General features: G+C 40.0%; 2 protein-coding genes across 3 annotated transcripts in view; both read left to right on the top strand.

The window, feature by feature from the left end:
* The first annotated feature begins 2,815 nt into the window (after positions 1 to 2,815).
* LOC145436188 (carboxypeptidase B-like) lies at positions 2,816 to 15,434 on the top strand. The gene is made up of 13 exons (XM_080313536.1): positions 2,816 to 2,966; positions 3,562 to 3,634; positions 3,695 to 3,795; positions 4,298 to 4,406; positions 5,356 to 5,457; positions 5,996 to 6,088; positions 6,155 to 6,247; positions 6,301 to 6,388; positions 12,030 to 12,091; positions 13,731 to 13,871; positions 13,932 to 14,016; positions 15,098 to 15,209; positions 15,269 to 15,434. Exons 1-13 carry the CDS (start codon positions 2,866 to 2,868, stop codon positions 15,348 to 15,350), a joined length of 1,242 nt encoding a protein of 413 aa, XP_080169662.1. The 5' UTR covers positions 2,816 to 2,865; the 3' UTR covers positions 15,351 to 15,434.
* A 5,692-nt stretch (positions 15,435 to 21,126) lies between these two features.
* Positions 21,127 to 22,913, top strand: part of LOC145436185 (carboxypeptidase B-like) — a 37,598-nt gene continuing 35,811 nt past the window's right edge. The window contains exons 1-4 of one of the 2 annotated variants that reach the window (XM_080313529.1): positions 21,127 to 21,263; positions 21,798 to 21,870; positions 21,943 to 22,043; positions 22,595 to 22,718. In XM_080313529.1, the coding sequence (XP_080169655.1) occupies positions 21,196 to 21,263; positions 21,798 to 21,870; positions 21,943 to 22,043; positions 22,595 to 22,718 (366 nt within the window). In that variant the 5' untranslated portion in view covers positions 21,127 to 21,195. The remainder of the gene's footprint in view (positions 21,264 to 21,797; positions 21,871 to 21,942; positions 22,044 to 22,594; positions 22,719 to 22,913) is intronic. The other variant, XM_080313528.1, reaches the window with a different exon arrangement.

Raw genomic sequence — 22,913 nt, 5'->3', positions numbered from 1 at the left:
CTGTATTTACAATTCCAACACAGTCTACATTCTACAAAAACAAAGTAGGGCTGGGCACAATGACTCGAGTACATCGAATCTGAATCGAGTATTAATTTCAATGATTCGAGTCGAGTAGTAAAATACGATTTTTCTCGAGTACTGAAATTATAGGGTTCTCCCACTGAAAGGTAATTTATTAACGACAGTTATAGTTTCGGAACTAATTTTCACTGTTAAGCATCGAAACCTCGATTGGCGGTATCGTAGCATACGAAACATATGGTACGAATCTATATACGAAGATTGCAGGACGTAACACATTTCCGAAGTCATGATTGTCCCACAAGATTATCACCAAGAGGAATGAAATCGGTATGGTCGAAAAAATAGCCAAGTATGTATTATGAGATGGATAACAGGCATTATAATCTTTGTGGTGACGTATAAACGATACATATTTGATATTTGGCGTATTACATTCTGTTATGACGTCATAATGAGTGATACTCGATTACTCGACTCGAAGCATATTTCGTGATTCAGAATCGAATCACTCAGGTACTCGATTTTGCCCAGCCCTAGTCGAAAGTGACACGGCAGTGCGACTGCAGATATTTTTATAATGCATCTGTGCAACTAATATTCTCTCCACGTAAAATGCATATAAAGGTTCCGCATTGGCGTTTTAGCTTGTGTAAATAACTTTAAATTTAGTGTTCACTTTTTGTCTTCTTGAAATTGGATATCAATTTCACCGACATATCACTATAGCGGTAACTAGAGTGAAACCATGGCGCCGTAGTTGGGTGGTTATAATGGACCCTATGAACAAGGACGTATTTCCTGCAAAAAATCTCAATATTTGCTGCAAATGCTGTGCTGAAAAATTTAAGATTTGTTCAATCTACTCAGAATTGCTTGGTGGGCCGGATGCAGCCCGCGGGCAGGATGTTTGACACCCTTGTTCTACAGTGTTTCCACTCGAATCTTTGACATTGGCATAAACATTGTCAGCTCAATTTGCGAGATATATTTATTTGAATACTTAGTTCGACGGTATGTCTCAACTGCTTCCAAAAAGGGCCAAAAATTGAAAATAAAGGGCCAAGGGGCCAAATTATTATTTTGGGGCCAACTGCCTCTAAAAAAGGCCGAAAGGGCCAATCTGGCAACCCTGTAATGTATGAAACGGCACTTCGGCGCTGGTCATTTTCACGCTATAGAAGACAGGAATTAGACATAACGTTTCGGGCAACATGCGACCATGCAACTCCGTGCCGTGTATGTGTATGTCCTGCAAAAATGATTGGCGGCGATAAAACCGAGAAATAAAATACCCGTCGCGGGCTGGCCAAAACGTTCGACATCGATATGTCCATTGTCAAGGTGCCGAAGTGACCAGCGCCCGCAGCTCAAGCCGCATGTATCAGATGAAACCCGTCGAGGAAAAATAATGAGCCCAGTCGAAATGCGAATTTGGAATCGGATTCTTCTCTCGGAATGAGATATTCTTTTCGTTTTGTCTGATGTGCAAGCGATTCCAGAATATCTGCAGCAACGGCAATCTTTACCGCTTCACCGCGACATTTGCAAACATATCTGTCTGCAAACGGTGTCAGACCAACCTTATGGTGACACAAAACCGACTTGAATGATACAGGGGTGGATTCATTTTTCATCATCATCTTACCATATCATCGTAACAACACTGATCGCCCTAGCTGTCATTATTGGATGTGGTACTGAACACAGTGAACTTGGAAACGACCAAATCAACCACGGCAGATCGATCATTGTGCGACTAAAAATAAATTATGTAAATATTACGTACATCACATGTAAGCGATTGGTCGGTAGCGACCATTAATTCAAAAATCACTGGCGTAGGCTACCGGATTCTGTTGTCAGCTGCAGAAAAACGTTTGGTGCTATTCCTAGCTTGAAACGTTAAATATGAATAAAATAAATGTTTGGCACGCAAGTTGGTGATAATTTGACATTTTTTGACTTTTTGGCACGCTATGCACACAAAAGGTTGCCGGCCCCATGTCATGTAGCGTGAAATAATAAAATAGCGACACAATGCTGCAGGATAAGAAGACCACACTAATCTGTAAAGCTATCGGCTGATATTAGTAATGAGTCAACACAGTGCACACCACGTCAAGGTTTAAGTCAGGTGCTCTCTTTAGGCCATATATCTGTTATCGCATTGTTGCAAGAATAGACTACATCATAACTAAGTAGCTTAGCTTGACCGCATGCAGAGACTTGAGAATTATCGGGACATATGGGACTTTTATAACAAATGGAGAGATTTGAGGATTGACTCATCTGTACGTAACGATCTTCTTGATTGGTACACGGATGTCCACGTTTATTCATTATAATCTTTGAAAAAGTGCTTAAACCAAAGAGGAGGGCCTTCGACCAGGGAAGCCCTGGGCAACCGCCCACCCCAGAAGCCACCACTGCGTGGAACGTACCAATACGTCACTGGTCACTACGAACACAATTGTTTATCGAAGCGTTGGATGTGAAAAAATATAATTTACACAACGCGCATGTAGTTTGTTTCGTGTCAGCCTAATCGTCTAATCTGCTTCGCACAGATCATAACACTTTCTCACTATATTTATAAATACTTTCCAGTGTGCTCTGCTCCTAAGCATCAGACCAGGCACGTGGTAGATCAACAAAAAGCTGCATCAGATACGCTCCCACTAGTCACGCGTCATCGATTTTGCGGACTGTGGGAGATGCCAAGTGAGCAAACACGTTTGAGAAAAAACGGGCTTTAATCTAACCAAAATACACAATGAATCAGCAAGAAAGCTATTTTAATTCCCAACAAACACAATTGTTGGATATATACACTCGTGGATGCATGAAGGCACTGCATTTATCAACTATTGTAAGATGTGGAAGTTGCTGATACCGTTAGCGCTGTTCGGAGTAGCAGTCGCAAAAGTCGACTACACCGGGTAAGCATGTGTGTCAATACCAAAGTACTAACTACGATTAGTTGATCATAATTACTGATACCAAAGAAGTAAAGGTCGTAATGTTTAGTAGCTTTTTGCGTCTGTTTGAGACAATGCGCCATATAGGAGAATAGTCGTCGTGTTCTAATTATCGAAGCCATATCAAGCCATGGCCAAAACAGCTAAATAAGTCCTATATAGACTAATGTGATTTAAATGTGGGTCTATCAGACATTGTATTCTTTGCGGTTGCATAAAAGGTGCGTAATTAAACTTCCATATACATATCTCCAATTCACGCGTGTTTCTCTATATACAGACCGAATTTCATATTTTTGAATTCTCTCATCAATAGTCATAACCTACCTTGACATCAAACAATCTGTTGGGGTTGCTAGCATCCCGGTTGGGTTTTGTGATATGACAATAAGGGGGGGGCGCGAAATTTTTCGCTATCATTAAGGGGGCGTGTCTAAAAAAGGTTGAGAACCACTGCCCTAGAATCAATATTTTCATGATTAGTTACTAGTTTGGTCCAGAAAAGCGCTTTACGGATTGCCTATATTGTCCCTGAAGGTGAAATATCTCAAATTAGGTACCGCGTCTTACGAGCGTATCCGACACCGGAACAGCTGAACACCATCGAGACATTAAAGGAAAAGTATGACGTAAGCATTGACGTGGCATCGATAGATTTGGGATGTCTGCGAACGTGTTCTCTGTTATAGCTCGATATCTGGCTGGACTACGGAAAGGCCAGTGGCTACATGGACTTCATGGTGCGCCCTGTATTCCGTTCTTTGGTCGAAGAAACTCTTGACCATTTCAGGTATTTACATGTGCCAATCCTTCTTAGTTGTTTTAATTATTAGTTAGTATGGAAATTCCTTGCCAGTTTAGTGTGGATTTAAATGATTTTTAAGTGCATGGGAAATAGTATCACCGGAAATCAGATAGTAGTGCCAACTAGGTCCTAGCTTAATGTATAGTACGGGGAATTCGTTACCATGGCGCACAACATAATGCGGTTGGGTACTATTCCTGTTGCCAGAATCGTAGATACACTTTTGTGGTGAATTGCACTTAACGCTGCTATCGCTATCAGTCGGGAGCCGACCGAATAGGAAATGGTCACTGCGTGTAACTCTAGGCTATATATGTGATTGTTATAGTTACGTGCATGCGAGTTACACGTGAGTCATGTCCTGCAAACCGCTTCTTTTGAAGACATCCTACCAATGATTCAATAAAGTTTGCTCATAAGACTACTCCCTGATGAAAAATCAGTATCAATTGGCCAACACAGCTACATAATTCTTGTTTTGTTTTAGAATACCCTACGAGATTTTCATCGAAGACGTAGAAGAGGCCTCGAGAGCGCAATTGCAATCGAACACGAAAGCGACAGATTTTTATGGCAATTATCACACACTAGAAGAGGTTTGATCGTTGGTTCCAAAACTCTTTAGACCGCGACGTAAATCTGAGTTTTATTTCATCTCGCAACCCCAACCTCACACGTCGACTTGAATGCGTTTTTATTGTCAGTATTCTACTCATTTGCGTTCATCTACTAAATATAAAAGGCGATGATCACCTGTTACACGCAATACATTTTATGAATCATGAGCACGCGATTTCAAATCGAGGCGCATTATTTTAGCATTTAGCAATTGCTCTGTGGTTATCGCGACCCAAATTTATACCCTTCGCAACCCATACTTTAAGAAACTCTCAGTTTGATAGTCAGAAATATCAGTAACTGTCATCTTTCTCGCCATTAGATACTTTTTTAATAGTAATCTCCAACTTGAAAAAAATGAAGCCACCTCAAAAGTCATAACCCGGCCTTCGACTATAAAAGTATGTAATCTGTTCACTCAATAATAGCGATCCGGTCACATGGGTGTTAATCAAAAGGCGTACATTTGACTGTAATGTCGAAATGTTAGTTGGTAAGGTTCGAATCTTTAGCAAGATGGAATCATGAAGGCTCTATGTAACACAGAGAACACTGGATGCTGATTGGCAAATATGTAAAAGTTAGTTATATTTACACCGCTGGTAGCCACGTTTTATGAATGATTCACGATTCCGTAATTAGATGCACGGGTCTTGTCGCAGAATAATCAATTGCTGATCTTTTTCTGTTGATGCAGGAAGGGGAGCCAAGTAGCATCCGAATTTTCTTTCTTAATGGCATCACCGTTGACTCGGTGTCGCAGCACTAAAACTACGGCCGCGCCATTACTCATATACTTTCCAATCTTTCGCCATTTTCTGCTTGCTTATTGCCACGGCCATCCAATTCCACTCTGTCATACCAACTGCGTTGCGCGGTCTGAAGTATCATTGGAAATTGCTGTTTTTCACTGTTTGACGTATGTAGATCAATAACTGGATGGATGAATTCGCGTCTACACACCAATCGACGGTCTCAAAAGTAACCATTGGAATGTCTTTCGAGGGACGAAACATCAATGGACTTAAGGTAAGATTGAAACTTGGTGAAAATATCCTTATTAAGATCTTTTTTAAATCTGGGGTGTCACCGGCCGGAGGCGGTAACGAAGTACTTCTACTCAGAGGTGGTCAACGTTGTTAACGTTAGTACTCAAGTAGAGGTAACGTCATGAATTACTACTCACGTTTAAGTATTCACTTAACGACTTTTCTAAGCTATGGCTAATGACCCTACGGCCCTTCAGCATCTTCTAGTCCTACTGCCAGTTTGAATAGGAATCATCGAATTCGCAAAGACTTAAAAATTGAATTTAACTCTGAATCAAAAATAAAATACAACAAAAACCAAGTCCAGTTCACATCAAATCGTCTTTATCCTCATAAGCATGGGTGTGCTTAATTTCATAATCAGTACTATTCAGGTCTACATTTTATGCATTGAAGTGGTTTTCACATGTCTTGGAAATAGTTACTTCGTTTTGTAATTGTGAATAAATTTATCGAGTTACTTCCACTAGTACTGGATTAGGAAAGCCGTTCTTTCTAGCACCAATGATTGCGTTCAGATTGGAACCGGTCCCGATGTATTCTTTATCCACTGCGGCATCCACGCCAGAGAATGGATCACCACCGCCACGTGTTTGTACACTGCAAATAGGGTATGACGGACATCTCGAATTTACGCTTTTATTCCAATGAATGACGTGTGTGTTTTCTCACACCAGCTACTGGAGACGGACAGCGATCAGCTGACGTCTTTGACGTACTACATCGTGCCATCTGCTAACCCGGACGGATATGCGTACACATGGTCGGATGTAAGTTTCTGATGTACCTTTAGGGATATCAATATAACACCGACGCATTACAGGATAGGATGTGGAGAAAAACTAGAAATCCTGCTGGAACTGCGTGCGTCGGTGTCGATCCCAACCGTAATTTCGCATACGCATGGTCACGTAAGAATCTTGTTATGCTCTAGTGAATATTTATGCGCTCATCCCAGTCGTATACGAGCTTTATAGATTAACTCATGGACATTGATGACACCCTTGACATAGGAATGCTAGTGCCCGAACCCTGTCTCAATCGACAATGGGACATCAGTGGTGGTCAATTAGAGCGAGCGATTTGCAGGAAATTCGAAAATCATATGAAGTAGAGGTACAGAATAAAATCATGAGAAATAATGTAGTTGGTGGTTGGGGAAAGTAGAAGTCACTTGGAGATTCATTAGTTAAGATCGAAAACGGGTTGCTGTTTCATTCGAAACACAATATGTATCTTCTCGACATTACAAAACGACTGACGCCACCGCTTAAAGAGGAGTTTTTTTTTAAATAATACAAGGGGTATTTTGCAAATTTAATTAGATAATTTCACTCACAATAAAGATATAAACGAGTATAGAGACTATACATTCTACTTGGCAGCAGACATGGGGTGATTACTTTATGAATGTAATCGATTGCGATTACGATTACTTCGGTATCACGCGATTACGATTACGATTACGATTACAGCAAAATCTGGAAGTAGTCGATTACGATTACGATTACATTTGAAAAGTAATCACGATTACTCACGATTACATTTACTTTTTCTATTTATTTTTGAAGACATATTGGAAGACAATACAACTTGTGATGAAAAGGCCTCATGAGAGAACAATTATCATTCGCTTGTTACGTCACTATATACCATTACATAACTTTATAGATGACGATTTCTCAGATCCAACGATTTGCACTCTAAAAAGGGCCATAACTGCCGCACACCAAACCCCCTTATTCGGTGGGGCGCGAGCTCAAAGAGGGCCAAATTATTTCGTTAATCAAAATAAGTTAAAGAGTGTTTTTGAATGATTAATTTAACTTGAAAATTTTCCTCACCCTTCGCGATTTCATGTCGCTAGATATCTTGATTTTAATGTGCATACCCCTCCCCATCAAGAAAATATTATACATAATATATAGAAATCGAAATTTCGGTGCCGACCACTACCGCGCCACGACACCAAGACATATACAGACGTATGACCAACATGTGCTACCAAAGAAAGATCTTGGCCGAAACGTCCATGTATATGTGTTCACTATCCAGTGTCCACTGTCCATTGTCCATAGCTGCGCTGAATGGGCGCGACGAATAGTCCTATCCTAACATAAGCCCCGCAGTACAATGCCACCCGGTGTACCCATAGAGGAAAATGATACATCCCGTGAAGAAAAGACAATTTGTGTATGCGTCTCACGAAATGTTTTTCGTTCAGTTTAGTCTGCAACGTTTGTTCGACTACAATATCTTTTGACTAGGCGGGAGATCGCCAGTTAACAACATGCGACTAGGGTTGCATTTAAAACAAACGGTGTTTTAAAACAGTTTGTTTAAAACATGTTTTAAACAATGTTTTAAACAAATGCCTTTAAAAAAAACTGTTTTTTTCAAACGTTGTCTAATTATACCGTAAGTGTGTAAATAGACCTACGTATAGGAAAGACCATGTAGTATGAGCCCACGAACGGTTTTCACCCATAATAGTCTATGTATACGATGTGGGAAGGCTGGAACCCTTACAATCGTTGTCGGTGCAACAGTTTTAACATGTAGATATTGATCATTGGTACAGAATGGGTGTTCTGATGATGATTACCGCCGACCGTAAAAATGCTGCATAACGGTGAAGACCTCGTTAAATATATTTTTAGTTTGTTTATGACAGTGGTCGGAAGCTGTTTTCGTCGAAAGAGCCATGTTTATCCTATATTTTCAATTGCCAACGTCAATCCACTGCGATGTCGCAATTAAATATTAGTAACGTCATGGCAAAAACAAAAACAAAAAAACACTAAAAACATGTTTAAAACATGGGCCTTGTTTTAAACGTTTGTTTAAATTGATTTTTGTTTTAAATGCAACCGTACATGCAACAAAGTAATAATATCAACGGGCCCGTCCGAAGATGTTATAATTGTTGATTACACACCGAATGCATATTGACTCAATCGTGTCTTTCAGTTGTTGTGGCAAGGTCGACTGTAAAACAGAGGTATTGGGGGGAATCGCCCCCAGACGTTTGATTGATCACCCTGCGGGGGCTGCTGTTTTGGTCCTGATTCTAGCTACAACGCAAGCTCATATGGTGTGGCTATGACTATAACGGCGAATGGCTATAACGGCGAATGGCTATAACGGCACATTCAAATGTCGAGTAAAGACAGGGCATATACGTAGGCCCCGGTAAAGAATTGCGAAATACCGATTGGTGCCTGTTTCAGGTAGGGGCATACTAGAATAAATAAGATAAAGTGAACATAAAATTCTGCAATATTGCATAATATTTCTCGCAGTTGAACGATGAACATACGCATTTACGCATGCATATTGCCTACAATCCATTTAACACATATAATGCGAACTGCCTTATACTCGCGATAGCAAAGAACAACCCGGTCATGATTTATATCAACATACGTTGATTTGTAACGATTTGATGTGGAAATCGTAATATTTGAAGAGTACAAAATTTCAAATCTTTGTCCAGTGAACGCAGTCATAGGCTTATACTCAACCGTAAAACTGCATAACCAAACATAGAAACGTTACTATTTAAAACTAGGCAGAGTGGCGGTTATTATTATGCTGTTAGATCAGGGGTGGCCAATTATTTTTCTCCGCGGGCCAAATTAAAAGCAGAAATATGTTGGCGGGCCGAGTCAGAAATTTTAGAATATCCAGCGTATTGATTTTATTTCTAGATTGGGAGCAGTGAATTACACGAATTGGTGCTCAGTGGATGTGTTGATATTGGGGAACGACAAAGTGACGGTTAATTACCAAAAAAATATTTATTTGTTGTCATATTTTGAAACAATGTTAAACATAATACATTTTACAGTCTCTTTAAACCCCTATCCGCGTTTTTATATCAATACATTAAAATGTACTTGGAATGACCGAAACAGCCCGTCGTCATCCCCCCAAGCGTTGGTCTTGGGCCCCCCATAGAGTTGCACCTACGATGCACGAGATGTCTTGTATACACTAATTGGAAACGTTTATGCCCTAATCGCGCGAAGCGCAGAATTTTTTCATGATTCATGATTTAATCGGTCAATAATATTGGTAATTGCATATATATTGCTATATTTTTTAATATTCGGGAGCGCCAGTTGGTATCATTACTTCGCTACATGTTGTTATTTCGTGACCTCTCGTCTGCTATGTGAAAAGATATTGAAATCGCCAAAGCGTACCAAATTAAAAAGACGCACCCGATTCCCGATTAGTATTTCTTCACTGGCAAATATTGCCTATGGACCATTGGACTTCGAGGTTTTCGGTCAACATAAGGGCAGTCCTTTTCGGCCAAGGTTTTCTCGCCGTCGAGCTTTTTTCCCTTTACTTAGTTAATTTGATCAGCAATTGCAATTGCAGTGCCTTTTTGGAATCCCGTGTTGGCCTAAAGTTCATTTATTTTGGTGCTTCGTGGCGCGGTAATGGCTAACGCCGAAATGCCCAATTCTAAAAACAATTGATCGTTAAATCGCACCGAAAAAAAATTGAATGAAGTTGCATAAATTTTCAAAATAATACCCTATAATTTATGTTCATTCACAAAATGATTTTGGGCGCCCGTCGAGCTCGCCATCCAATTGGGGGGTTTGGGGTACGGGTGTTACGGTCCTGAGGGTAATATATAGCCTAGCTTATTGTCTTGGTAGCTGGTTTCCGAGACGTGGGCACTGTGCAGCTTGCCGAAATGACCTCGTTGTTTAGCCAAAGTTGCAGTTATTAGCCATCATTGAATTTCAACTTTCAGCTTTCTTTTTTGACATCCTTTATGGGTGGTGATATATTCAGAGAAATGATGAGCACTGATTCACTTGTTTTACGAATTATGGATTTGGATACACATCACGTACAATTTGAAACACAGACCGTGTAATGCGTAATGTGACAATGGCAACAAAGAAGGTTTGATGACTTCTTGTGACTTTAATTCTAACGGCATGATTTGCTTCATTGACTTTACTTTACAAGCAGCAACATTATAAAGTAGGTTTTATATTTTAAATTTCAAGCAACCTTTGGCGGGGCACACAGAATCGCTCCACGGGCCGCATTGCCCAGGCCTGTGTTAGATGGTGATGTCTGGAGTATATTATTAACCTGATATACGACATGCCGACGATTCTTAGAATCACACGGTTGCATAGGCCTATATATCGAATATATATTTACTATGTGTGGATAATTCGTTACGTAATCATCGACGAGCAAAGCTAATGCTTGTGACGTGATAATGAGCAGCGGGGCTTGAAAAGCCGACATCTCCTACCAATAACATGGTAAAATATGGCACTCTTCCTTGTTCACTGTTCAGTTTCAGCCAATAGTCATTCTACAAATAAAAAGTAATCGTTCTTTCACCAAGAAATCGATTAGATATGTGAAATAATCGATTACGATTACGATTACTTCGGATTTTTTTCGAATGTAATCGATTGCGATTACGATTACTTGGAAATGCTGTAATCGTCGTAATCGATTACGATTACTAATCACGATTACCCCATGTCTGCTTGGCAGACGAATAAAAATATAATGTACGTAGTTTTGCATCTAACTGCCGGGTAGAAGTTGAAGTAGTCCGAGAGCACTTCACTAACTAGTGTGAGTAGACAAAACTTGAGTACTCATAGCAAGTAGCCGTGCTTCGTTACTGACCACATTTGAGAGATCGGTTTGGTACAGCCAATCAATCTAAAACATACAGATCTACCCACAATTATTATTATTATTATGTATGTCCAATATACCAGTGACAGCGCATCGGCGAGTCGGGCCTCGGGTGTTAACCGAAATCAAATTTAGGCACACTCAATATAGTAACATCGCCCATTTACATCTGGATAAGTGTTTTGCTAACGTCAACGTAACGTAGCTGTATGACACATGGTAACTGATCTAATAAAGTGATAGGCGCATAGGTGAGTGGAGAGTTAGAATAAAGATTGCGACTGCATATCCCAGCATGTAAATATCCTGCATCATTGTGCAGAGTCAGAATAGTCAGCGTTGGTGTTCCAGTTGTGGTAGAAGAATGCCTGGAATTTCACTTAATTCCAAGTATAAGTAGCACACGAGCAGAAAAGTCCAAGACATGTCGAAACTTCTTGAAGTAGCAATAAAAATGAAAAGTCTGTAGCGTAACCATGTAAGCAGTTTTGAAAAGTAAACGTGGTCGAATGGTTGCACGTGGATTCACGGTTATTTTTACCCAGGTAGTTATACCAATTTGATTTAAAAGAGGGATACAGTCATGTCAAAAAAATTCTATCTGTTCTTATAAATTGAAAGACAAGAAGTTTTGCCTGAAAACTACTAAGTAGAAGTCAAAGTAGTGTAAGACGATAATCAATTGAGTAAATAATGCAAGTAAGCGGAATATTACATAAAAGAATGTTTACAATTCGTTACTCACCGCTACTGTCAAGCTGTGATCATATATATAGTCAGTCGGAAATAGTAAGTCTCCAACTTCCCAGCATATTTATTATCCGTTGTTAAGTGTCGCTGAAATAGTTTTCTATTCAGAGGAGGGAGCAAGTTCCAATCCATGCACTCAAACTTATTACGGGCCGGAAGCATTTTCTGAGGTAAGTAAATTAAACTATTGAGGAGTTGAGAAGGTGGTTGTCGTATCATACTCGTGAACGTTAAGTGTTACGGACCTATCTTCAATATCAATTTCTAACTTACCAGGAATACTCGACACAGACATTCGCCTCATTCGATTTTACGATAGTTTTTAATCGAGTCAGACTTTAATAATTCATTGTTGAGGTTGGTCCTATAGGTGGCTATAGGGGTGGGAGACTCATTCTATTTTGAAGCGGTTACAAAAACTGGAATGGGACCCAGCACTTGCATACCAACCATGGCAACGAGTTAATTTTACATTTTCACAAAGCTCAGTAGGTTCCGCATTCTTTCCTCCTTTCTTTCTTCAGAGCCATTATTTAGTTTGCGTTAGTCGCGAAGACGTGCCCTGCAATTTTGAATGTATTAATAAAGGTATACGACGTTTCGGACATGTCATCTTATATGTACTTACTCAAGTAATGTTTACACTCTATTTTTACAATTCCACTGATAGTTTTGACATGCCTGGGAAATTGCCACTTCTATTCGTAATTGAGTACCAAAATTATGTCGAACACGCGTTCTTGATTCTCTACTTTGGGTACTTCAGCAACAGTCACTTAACCCACAGATGCTTCTTAGAAAACTTTATTTCTGTGCTTCTGGTACGACAGGAAATATTTATGGATTTATTGCGAACGTAGGCTACTTTTGGCTTGCTGATAGCTGATGGAATAAAAGTAGCGCGCTGGCTAAGAAGGGTATATGCCTAGTCAGAATAATGTGACTCACTCTTATACAAAATAACATAATATCTGGTAAAAAGAAAATAGTATTTTTGGTTCGCAGTCACGGTGATCATTTATTCTTCGCTTGGAACGATGGTACATCCGTATGTCGGTATTGTGAAGTCGTGAAATAGTAGATGGCTCATTTTCAAGTGTGTAGAATTGGAAAAAACGTATTCGTTTTTCTACCATGCTTGTGAATGATAATATTATGCACGGTAGCCGTATCTCCGAATCCCATGTATTTCGTCGATTTCCGCCTTAGCGCAGGGTGCCAATCAGGAAATATGCAGTATCCGACAGTCAATTTGTGGATTGAAATGGGTCAAATACACCAGTGTTTTGTTATGTTTTTGTCTATTAACCGGTAAAAGACGCAAAAAGTGGGTAAACGAACATAAAATCGCTGTCACAAATCGTAATGGGTGTGGATGTAGTAATTCTGTAACATAAAATGCCGATGGCTTGATTTGTACCTTACGCCATTAGCTGGTATGAACATCGGATAGTTGCACCTCTATTTCCCATCCAGTGTAGCTTTGCATACCGTTGAAGCTCATGTTATTTTATTACTACCATTGATGAATTTTTAGCCTTGATCCGTTTTCACATGACTTCACGCTGTCATCTGTCGTCGAGATACAATTAACCGGCAAGGGATCAGAGATCTCCTTTGATGTAGCATGAGACAGATGTCGCGTGTGATTTCTTGCAATTAAATGTATTTCTGCGCTCACGTCGAAAGCGTGCAAAATACTGGTCAGTTTTATGTACTATTTATTCTAATTATTATTATTCAAAATACGAACAATAGCAATGCATGGTATCTGTCAATAAGTATAAAATACTCGATGTCGAATTGCAGAGCGAGACTCAAGCTCTGAGAGATTACATTGGACAACTCGGAAGTACAGTGAAGGCATACATTGACATCCACGCCTACAGTCAGATGTGGATGTATCCGTACGGATACTCAAATGTTGAGTGCGCGGATAGCGGTGATTTGGTAAAGAAATTGTAAACCGTGAGTGAAGGATGTTGTTTCATCATCTCTCGTTTGTCTCAGGGAGCAATAACAACGAATGTCCTTGCTGCTATCAGAGGGGTTCACCGCAAAAGGTATACTGGGGGCCCAATCGCAACCACGATATGTAAGTAATTATGGCCTTGATAGTCATTGGCAGTTGGTGGATGGAAGTTATGTGCTGTTAGACTGAGGGAATAATTGTACTTTTGATCAACTTGTAATGGTTAATTCGGTATTAACCAACGTTTCGGTGTCACGAGTAGTGATGGGGTGCGTGTAATGCCGTCAAGCACCTGTGCTGATGCTGCAGTCAATATGATCTTGGTAACTTGACTAGACTTTGACTAGAATTTGAAAACGAAAGTATGAAATATACTAACGTAAGTAGGCCTACTATCGAGAAGATGTAATGAAAATTTTACACATTAAAAGAATCGACCATACCAAGTAAATAGGTTTGGCATTAAACTATTCAGTGGAATTCGAGTAAGTAATCCCACAAAAGGTAGACTGAACGAATTTATGCACGGTGGGAAAGGTATTAAATATCAGCAAATGCCACAATACCAGTAGTTAGGGGCATGAAGAAGTTGTTTTGTGTATGATGGTGCTTACGACGGAATTACCGACATCGAAAACATCATTGGAATTTAACGAAGCCAATCCACAGCGTTCTAGGAGGTTCTGAATGGTTTTAGAAGTAAAATATGTCCTAGGACCTGGAAAATTACCTCGAATACGAGATTCTGAGTCGGAAGCTTTTCCGTATTTGTCATATGTAGATTCCGCGTCAAGCCATTCAGAGGGAAATGAAAAAAGTCAAGTCAAGTGATTCTAATGAGATCAATCGAATTATCTCCACTCCGCAATTCACTGAAATCAATGTCAACATTCAGGCACTATACTGACACTTATATAGCTACAATAATTGCTTGTAATTCGTTTGCAAGGCGCTTCCCTAACTTAGATACTCAAGTTATAGTGTATGTGGGTAAATTAAAAAAACGTGTTGGTTAAATGAGGTGAAGGTTAAGACTGTAATCTAGCTGTTCACATGTATCTTAATAAGCATTCTATATTGTTACCTCGTCGTAATCACTAAAACTCAAAAACGTTATGCAGACAAAACTTGGCCATTTTATCTGTATACGATGAAAACATTTGTAAGTCCGAACTATGTGCACTGTCTTGTATCCACCCTATAGACCCGGCATCCGGAACTACAGTCGATTATTTCTACGAGACCGGGAAGATCAAGTGCTCCTTTACAGCCGAGTTGAGAGACACTGGGGCGTACGGATTCCTCCTGCCTGAAGAGTAATACAATAGAACTCTTGAATATAGCACGCAGGCATTCAACAATATTTTTATTGCAGTCAAATTATTCCGACTGGCGAGGAGACTTACGCTGGACTTCAAGTGATGGCGGAGGCGATATTGGACGGCACATGCGCTTGAGTCAATAAATAGTTGCATATAAATGGAGGCACTAGATGATAAGATGATTTGTGCATTAATTCAATATATTGTCGAGCGATATAATGCATTATTTCTATGTAACTACCGTCCATTGTCTCAGGAAGAATTCTCTGTCGAGAATTACTGTAATCGATGTCTTCCTATTGTAATGAATATTCATTTCAAACTTTTAGTAGGCGTGGATTGACCACGAAGATAACGCCACCAATACAGATATGTTAAGCAGAGCGATCAAAGCAGTCATCTTTGATGCTCAAATTGAAGTTTAAGTGAGATATCCAGGACGGTTCCAGTGCAAACCGAAAATAAGATTTAAAAAAAAAACTACTCAAGTGAGTGTAGTCGCCACAAAAATTAGATTTAGTGGAGAGATTCGTACTTTTATCAGTTAATCGTAAGTTGTTATGTTCGAAATTGTAACACTAATCTCAGTGACTGTAGTGGAAAAGCAAAATCACCTGTGAATGGTGCAGGTAGGCAAACCTTATGTTTGTACTCGGAAAAGTAACTCATTTCTGATCACTTCTGATGTTGGGTATGAATCTTGGAAATGCACACAGAATCAGGCACATATGTACACTATGTATGTACAGTGTATGACAGGGGAGTCAAGCATACGGCCCACGAAGTAATTCTGAGTAGATTAGAAAAATTTGTAATATGTAAAACATTTATATCATATGTTGTGATTTTTAGTGAAAAATACTTCCTAATAATCCTCGTAAACAGCGGATCTCTGACATGTCAAAAGGACAGAATATAACAATCCGACGGCAAGGAACGTGTTTCAATTTAGTCACTATAAGGAGCAATTCGGTGATACTCACACCATATTCCGTAAAATAATAAAGAAATAAATTCTGTCTTGACAAAGTTTAGAGTAGTTCAAACGCGTCATAACATTCTACCTGAAACTGTATACCGGACGTGATCTTGTCCATAGCCTCGTTGTTCTTCACGAGTCAACTATCCTAATTCTTAGCCGATCCCATTTTGATAGTAAGATGTAGCCTACAGCGCCACCTGATAGCCGTCACGATTGAGACTTTGGACATCGTCATGTCATATTTTTTATGATAAATAAACTTGATTAGGCTTTGAGTTGACTCCTGACTAAACACATTATAAATGTTGACCGAGGAATATCACATGGTGTTGTATGTGTAGATATGGGTTTTTCCATACAAGTTTGAGTACATACGAATAGCATTAGTTCAGTGATTTAGGGCATCAGTAAAAACTGAAAAGGCTAGCTGTAATTATCGTCTTTGAACTTGATAAGCGCGAATTCCTTAAGTTGCTGATCGACCGTAGGTAGACTGTAAAAAAAATTAATTTTTATTTAAAATATAACATTATGGCAGCGATTATGGTTGCGTTTAAAACACAAGTCAATTTAAAACAAACATGTTAAAAACAAGGCCGTTGTTTAAAACATGTATTTTTGAATTGACATTGACAATTGAAAATGTTGGGTTAATATGGCTCCTTCTACGAAAAGGGTTTCCAATCACTGTCATGAAGAGACCAAAAATATCCTTCACCAGGCCTAATTCGTTATGTAGCATTTTCGCAGTCAGCGGCCATCATCATTAGAATACCCATTCCGTACCAATCATCTATATCTACCTGCAAAAACTGTTGAACCGACGACGATTTAGCGGCTTCCAGCCATCCCACATCGCACGTCGACTATTTCGGGTGCAAATAGGCCGTAGGTTCATACTACGTGTTTTTTCGGACGTGTTTACACAATAAAGGTTTAATTGGACCGCGATTAAAAAAACAAAAAATATTTTTATGAATTCGTTTAAAACACTGTTTAAAACATGTTTTAAACAAAGTGCTTCGAACGTGTGTTTCGAATGCAACCTTACCAGGGATAATTTCTTTGTCAACACAATGTTGTGTAAACACGTGGAAAGCATAATCGTTAGCAAATGATTAGATGCACGAAGGCACAAGAAATAAGATATCTACAAGCTGATCATTAGGAAGAGCCTCTGGCATTGAAGAAGTAAATATTTATTGTCCGTTTCAGTTGTTTTTGCACTGTTATCTCATTGTTTGGTGAGAATTGAACATGCCTTGCTTGTTGGTCGAAAATTGGGTTGCGAGAAACAGGGTAATCATACGCATGCATTGCACGATAGATCTTGCAGAGTGAATTACATCAGTCGCAACACTTAGATACGAGATGTAATCATGCCCTTAACTGCCGCATCCCTAAACCCCCAGTTGAGGGGACGGGGGGGGGGGCTCGTAGGGGGCCCCAAATTATTTCGTGAATTACCACAAATTATAGAGTGTTTTTTGGGGGAAATTTGTGCAATATTTTCAAACATTTTTCTCGGCGCGATGTAATGTTGCCACTCATCTTGGTTAATAGGTTTTTCCTCCATGAAAACATACGCATAATTTATAGAAGTGGGCGTTTCGGGGACAAAACCAACGTTTGGAGGGAGGAGCTGAGGAAGTGCTGTTTCGGTCATGGCTTTGTTCAATAGTATAGTTTCGTCAACTGATGACACATTAGTAAATCCGTTTGACGTTGTGAGTTCGGCATGGTGTGCGGACACTGGAGGATTATTGGTATTACATCATACGATATTTTCTAAAGCTCCGTCTCTCCAGAAACTGCCTGATATGCTAATTCAAATTATTAGAAATCCGCTCGTCACCGCTTCTGTCCTGTGTAATGATAACAATTTGCGATTTTAAATAGATTGAATTATCAGATCTGGACTTTGGAGGCTCCTCTCACTGTTCAAGATATTCGTTCACAAATGCGAGGTCTAGCCTTGAAATGTTCGTATTTTTTTCAGGCGAATCGCAACTCAACACATTCACAGTCACAACAGTCAGAACTACCGACTATTGAATACCGATTAGGCCTATTTTCCTTGAACTGACAAGTGACAATTACTTCGTTTCCATGCACGTCCGACAGACGGCCGAAAGGCCATGGCGCATGCGTTGTACAATGTACAATGTACATGTCCGCCGTGTTTCTATGACCAGACGTAATCCGACTGTGACTTGGTCGAACTAGGTGGGCGAAGCGTTCGTAATGAGGTTTTTGGCTTACTTACCCAGTAGTAATTTCACCACGTCGAAAGATTGTGATAAAATGAGTCGATAGGAATGAGCCAAGACGACATGTAGCGGTCATTCAATCAGACAAACCACTTTAAACTGGACACAGGCCTAAATGAAGCATGTAAAATGGTCATGATGAACCAGCCACTTGATTAAAACTGACAGTAGCTATCAACATGAAAGGTGGGATATCTTAGTAAGTGAGCGATACAGACATGGGATAACGTGGTCCGATAATTTCGAACGCAGACTAGTAACTTTTTATCTAATCTACCGGTGGTGCTGCTGCTGCTTCGTCGTCATGATTCAGAGATGGGCTCCGAGTGTCTTGTTGATGACTTGCTTACCAGGGGAATGTGAATAAGTTTATAAGTCCACATACATTGTGGTAAAACCGTGCTGTGTATCCATGCAACAGAAAACAAACCCTCAAATTGTGGCAGCAGCCTGTGAGCAGATCACGAAGAAGATTTCAGTAGCCATTGGCTGATTCGCATCATTACCGGTACTGCTAACTTCCGTTGCAGTCATAATCAAACTCTTGGTTTCTTAATGCGTCCAAGGTCTGTCCGGAGTGTAAGCCATGGTTAATTTGATACGACAAGTGTATTGTAAGTAACAAATAGCAATCAGCTGATCAAAGATACAGCACAAGCATAGCCAAACGGCCGAGCCGAAATGTTCACTCGATGGCCAACAAGTCGGCCGACGTGGGTGTGCTGTGCAACAAAACTTCTCTCGTTCGTCGTCCGAGTCTCTCGAAAACGAGCCGATCGGCCGTGCCTGGAAACGCAGCATATGATGGTCATCACAATGAAAGTATTGTCGTCACAAGTCATATGTATGAGTTGACTGGCGTCCTGAATATCCGAGAGGACCGATCAAGAACTACTGTCTTATAACGTTCTGGTTCGTGTGAATACGAGTTTTTATAACAGATATGCTGTTCAGTCGAATTAAATAGTTTATTCATATTGAAATAAACTCAAATATTTTCGGGTGACACTCGTCGGGAGTGATCGTCAGCAACTAGTAGAGAATTCAAAAGAACATCGTATATCTACTAGTTGCTGACGATTACCCCTGACGAGTGTCAACGGAAAATATTCGGGTTTATTCAATATAAATATACTATTCAATTGTATATTGAAGTTCTGTACCTCCAAGAAGCTGTTCAGCCGAACTGAAACATCAGAAACGAACAGAAAGCACTGTTCAACTTCCTGCTCACGACCCTACCGACATATGGTAATACGGAATATATTTTAGTTGTCCGACACGACAGACTCCTAATTCCCACCCAGTATTTTACGGCTACCAATCGCAACCAAATATGCACATTCCTGCAGCACAGCAATTTATTTTCTGGATCTACCTGATTTGCCCGAATCAGATTCGACTGACAACAGTCATTATATATATATATCGTCTTTCAATTAAATAAAAGGGCAAAAGAAAACAGGAAACAAACGAACATCAAGATAATGAGTTTTCGGCCCTTATTAAGCGCCTCCATCGTGGGCGGTCGTGGGCGTCTTCGAGCGATAGCCCGCGTTGCGCTAGCTCGGTCTCTATTGTTGAGCGCCATGTGGTTCTATTCCAGCCACCTCTGCGCCATGGCTCCGTCGGAATGTGGTTGATGATGGCGGCGGCTGGTTGATCGTCTTGATGCCGCACTAGATGACCGATTAAGCGTAAGCGTCGTTCAGCAGCCAGCAAACGGCATGGGACTGTTTTTGTGAGTTTGCGCAGAGCATTGGTGGATATGTGCTCCGGGTGGTGGATGCCGAGTGCGTAGCGGAGGAGTGCATCGTAGTTGGCGTTGAGTGTCTTAGCCAGCTTTTCTGTCAGCGTGATTGCTTCTATTCCGTATCAGTCTATTCGTATCCGTAACAGTCATTGGTTTGCCTATTTGAAATGGATTTGCAAGTGTATTTGGGGTCACCCGTGAATAATCTGCTGAGCTCGTGGTATATCATTCTAAATTCACGGAACAGAAATTTAAAAGACTAAATCTTTCAGCGAGCCCAGACTGGTGCTTTCACTTAGCATTGGGAAGATACTTAGGGATACCAGGATACCATATGTTTTATTTTAGGATGATTTGTCCTTTTTTCAATTAAAATAAGATTTCCTCCAACGAAGCCAAAATGTTGATTTTTCGCTCATGCCGCACTATCTATCGTTTTGCCTTGAGTTTTAGTCGATTAGACAGCGAAGGCTAAAAAAGGAATGGCATATGAAAACCAAGCATGAATATAGGGTTTTTCAGGAGCTAATAAAGATCAACTAACGTAGAATCACAATTGTCTGTATAAATTCTCCCGTTTGATGTCTGTTATTGAAACTTGGAAAAAGTGTCTTATTTTTCTGATCTGATAACATGGTAACCCTGAAGTAACTCAACTTATGCGTCATATATATTAGTCTACATATTTTGGTATGGGATTGCGCAACATTACAGGAGTTACATAATCCATAGGATGGTTGTTTTACTTGCGTTTCGTGCATCTAAATTTATCGAGTTGCTTCTAATCTATGTAACTCGTATATTATTATCGACCCCATCGTAATTCGTGCATACTCCGACGTGTGGGTAAACGACATGTGAATAATATAGACATAGTGATTAGCTGATGGCTATTAACAGAAGTGTAATGAACTCTCAGGAGCATATAAAACGGCGAAATGTTCCAATGGCACATACGTCTCGTGAAACTTCGAAATGTTAACGAAAACGGTCATTGCGTTAGCGCTGCTCGGTTTGGCAGTCGCTAAGGTCGACTACTCCGGGTGAGTCTGAAAACGTGTATTATCTGCGTGACAGTATGTAGAAGCTGTATATCTCCAACTTCTCTTGTCAACGCTGTTCGTTGAAATCTATTCGTTCCTTTTACACTTGCAGTTTGAGATTGCCTAAATCTATGTTTTATTCAATAGTATATGGCTTATTCCTGAAAATCAGCCTAGGAATCAATCCTTGCGTGTTTAAAGCCGGCGCGGAAACCAATATTACTTTTTTTTTTGGGGGGGGGGAGGGGGGAAGGGGATAATCCTGTATTGTATCTTGACATATATATTCACGAAAATCACACTAGGTGAGCCTCCTACAATCCTTGATATTGCGGTGTCGAGATTTGTCGGCACTTCTATCGTGGTATATAGGCTATATTATAGAGCCTATATATATCTTCCATAAAGCTGTGACATTAAAAGCAATAATGTTACATTGGCCTTGGATTTGAAACAGTCAGGTCGTAAAATCTAGGTCAATGATTTGAAATCAATAAAGGCTGATTAATTTTAAAGGCTTTCTCTCAATTTCAGGTACCGTGTCTTTCGCGCTTATCCTACCCTGAAGCAGTTCGAAACGATAAAGACTATGCAAGAGAAATATGACGTGAGCAACTGAGCATAGGCTACCTTGCATATCATACTGATTGTGCCACTCACATTTAAAATAATTTTGCAGCTCGACTTTTGGTCCGACCTTCGCTACGAGGGGGACTTCGTTGATTTCATGGTCAGACCGACATTCCGATCCCTGGTTGAAGAGACTATGAATTTTTTCAAGTTGGTATATAATTTATTCAAAATAGAACCTCGGTTGTGTTTACCTTTAGTATAATCTCCAAAGTATTTTTTCGAATATTTACCCCGTGCAGCACAGTCTTGGGGTTCTAAAACTCGTTATTGGTCGATAAGCCCCCGTGCAACAACTACCCTACCAACTATTATATCTAAATAGCAATAAAAATATATCTTACGTTGGATTAGCTATTTCTGTCATTTTATTCAAACTGATGATTAGGCTAACACTTCATCAACCAGGGGAAGTGAGTGGCGCAGTTGGTTGTAATTTACTGTGCGGGCGCATATTACCAAGTTGTTGAAAGCGCCAATTATGAGTGTCAATAAAACAATAACTTCATAAACCAATCACCAAAGTGCCGTAGTTCCCCTGCAGTTGCTGACAACAGGAATAGCGGGATCAGACAACTTATAAGCTTAATGACATATTTGTCGTATTTGACATATGAAAGTGCAAACAGCCTCTCCCGAAAGCCCGAAATCTGCCGTCTAGATAAAGTTTTGTGCAAACACGGTTATGATATATGTTTCAGGATCAAATACGAAACATTCGTCGAAGACGTGGAAATTGCCGCGCAAGCGCAATTCACGCCCGGTCAAGAATGGAACATAGCGACCGATGATGCTTTCTACGATCAATATCACACCCTTGACGAGGTTATTAATATACATCTATTACAGCGGTCCTAGTCATCGCCTTATTGCGCTACCCGCGTCCCGACAATGAGTAATTTTCATTCTCATAGGTGTTCCATCTCTTAAGCTTTGGAACCAATCGCATTTTCACATTTTTCACTCACTTCCATGCGTATCATTCTATAGGTCGGACAGATTTACGAACACAAGCCATGT

The sequence above is a fragment of the Botryllus schlosseri genome, chromosome 3 (assembly GCF_051294905.1).
Source record: "Botryllus schlosseri isolate E-star chromosome 3, Bs_hap1, whole genome shotgun sequence".
In the NCBI taxonomy this organism is placed as follows: domain Eukaryota; kingdom Metazoa; phylum Chordata; class Ascidiacea; order Stolidobranchia; family Styelidae; genus Botryllus; species Botryllus schlosseri.
The sequence above is the reverse complement of the archived record's forward strand: the minus strand, read 5'-3'. Positions and strand labels throughout refer to the sequence as shown.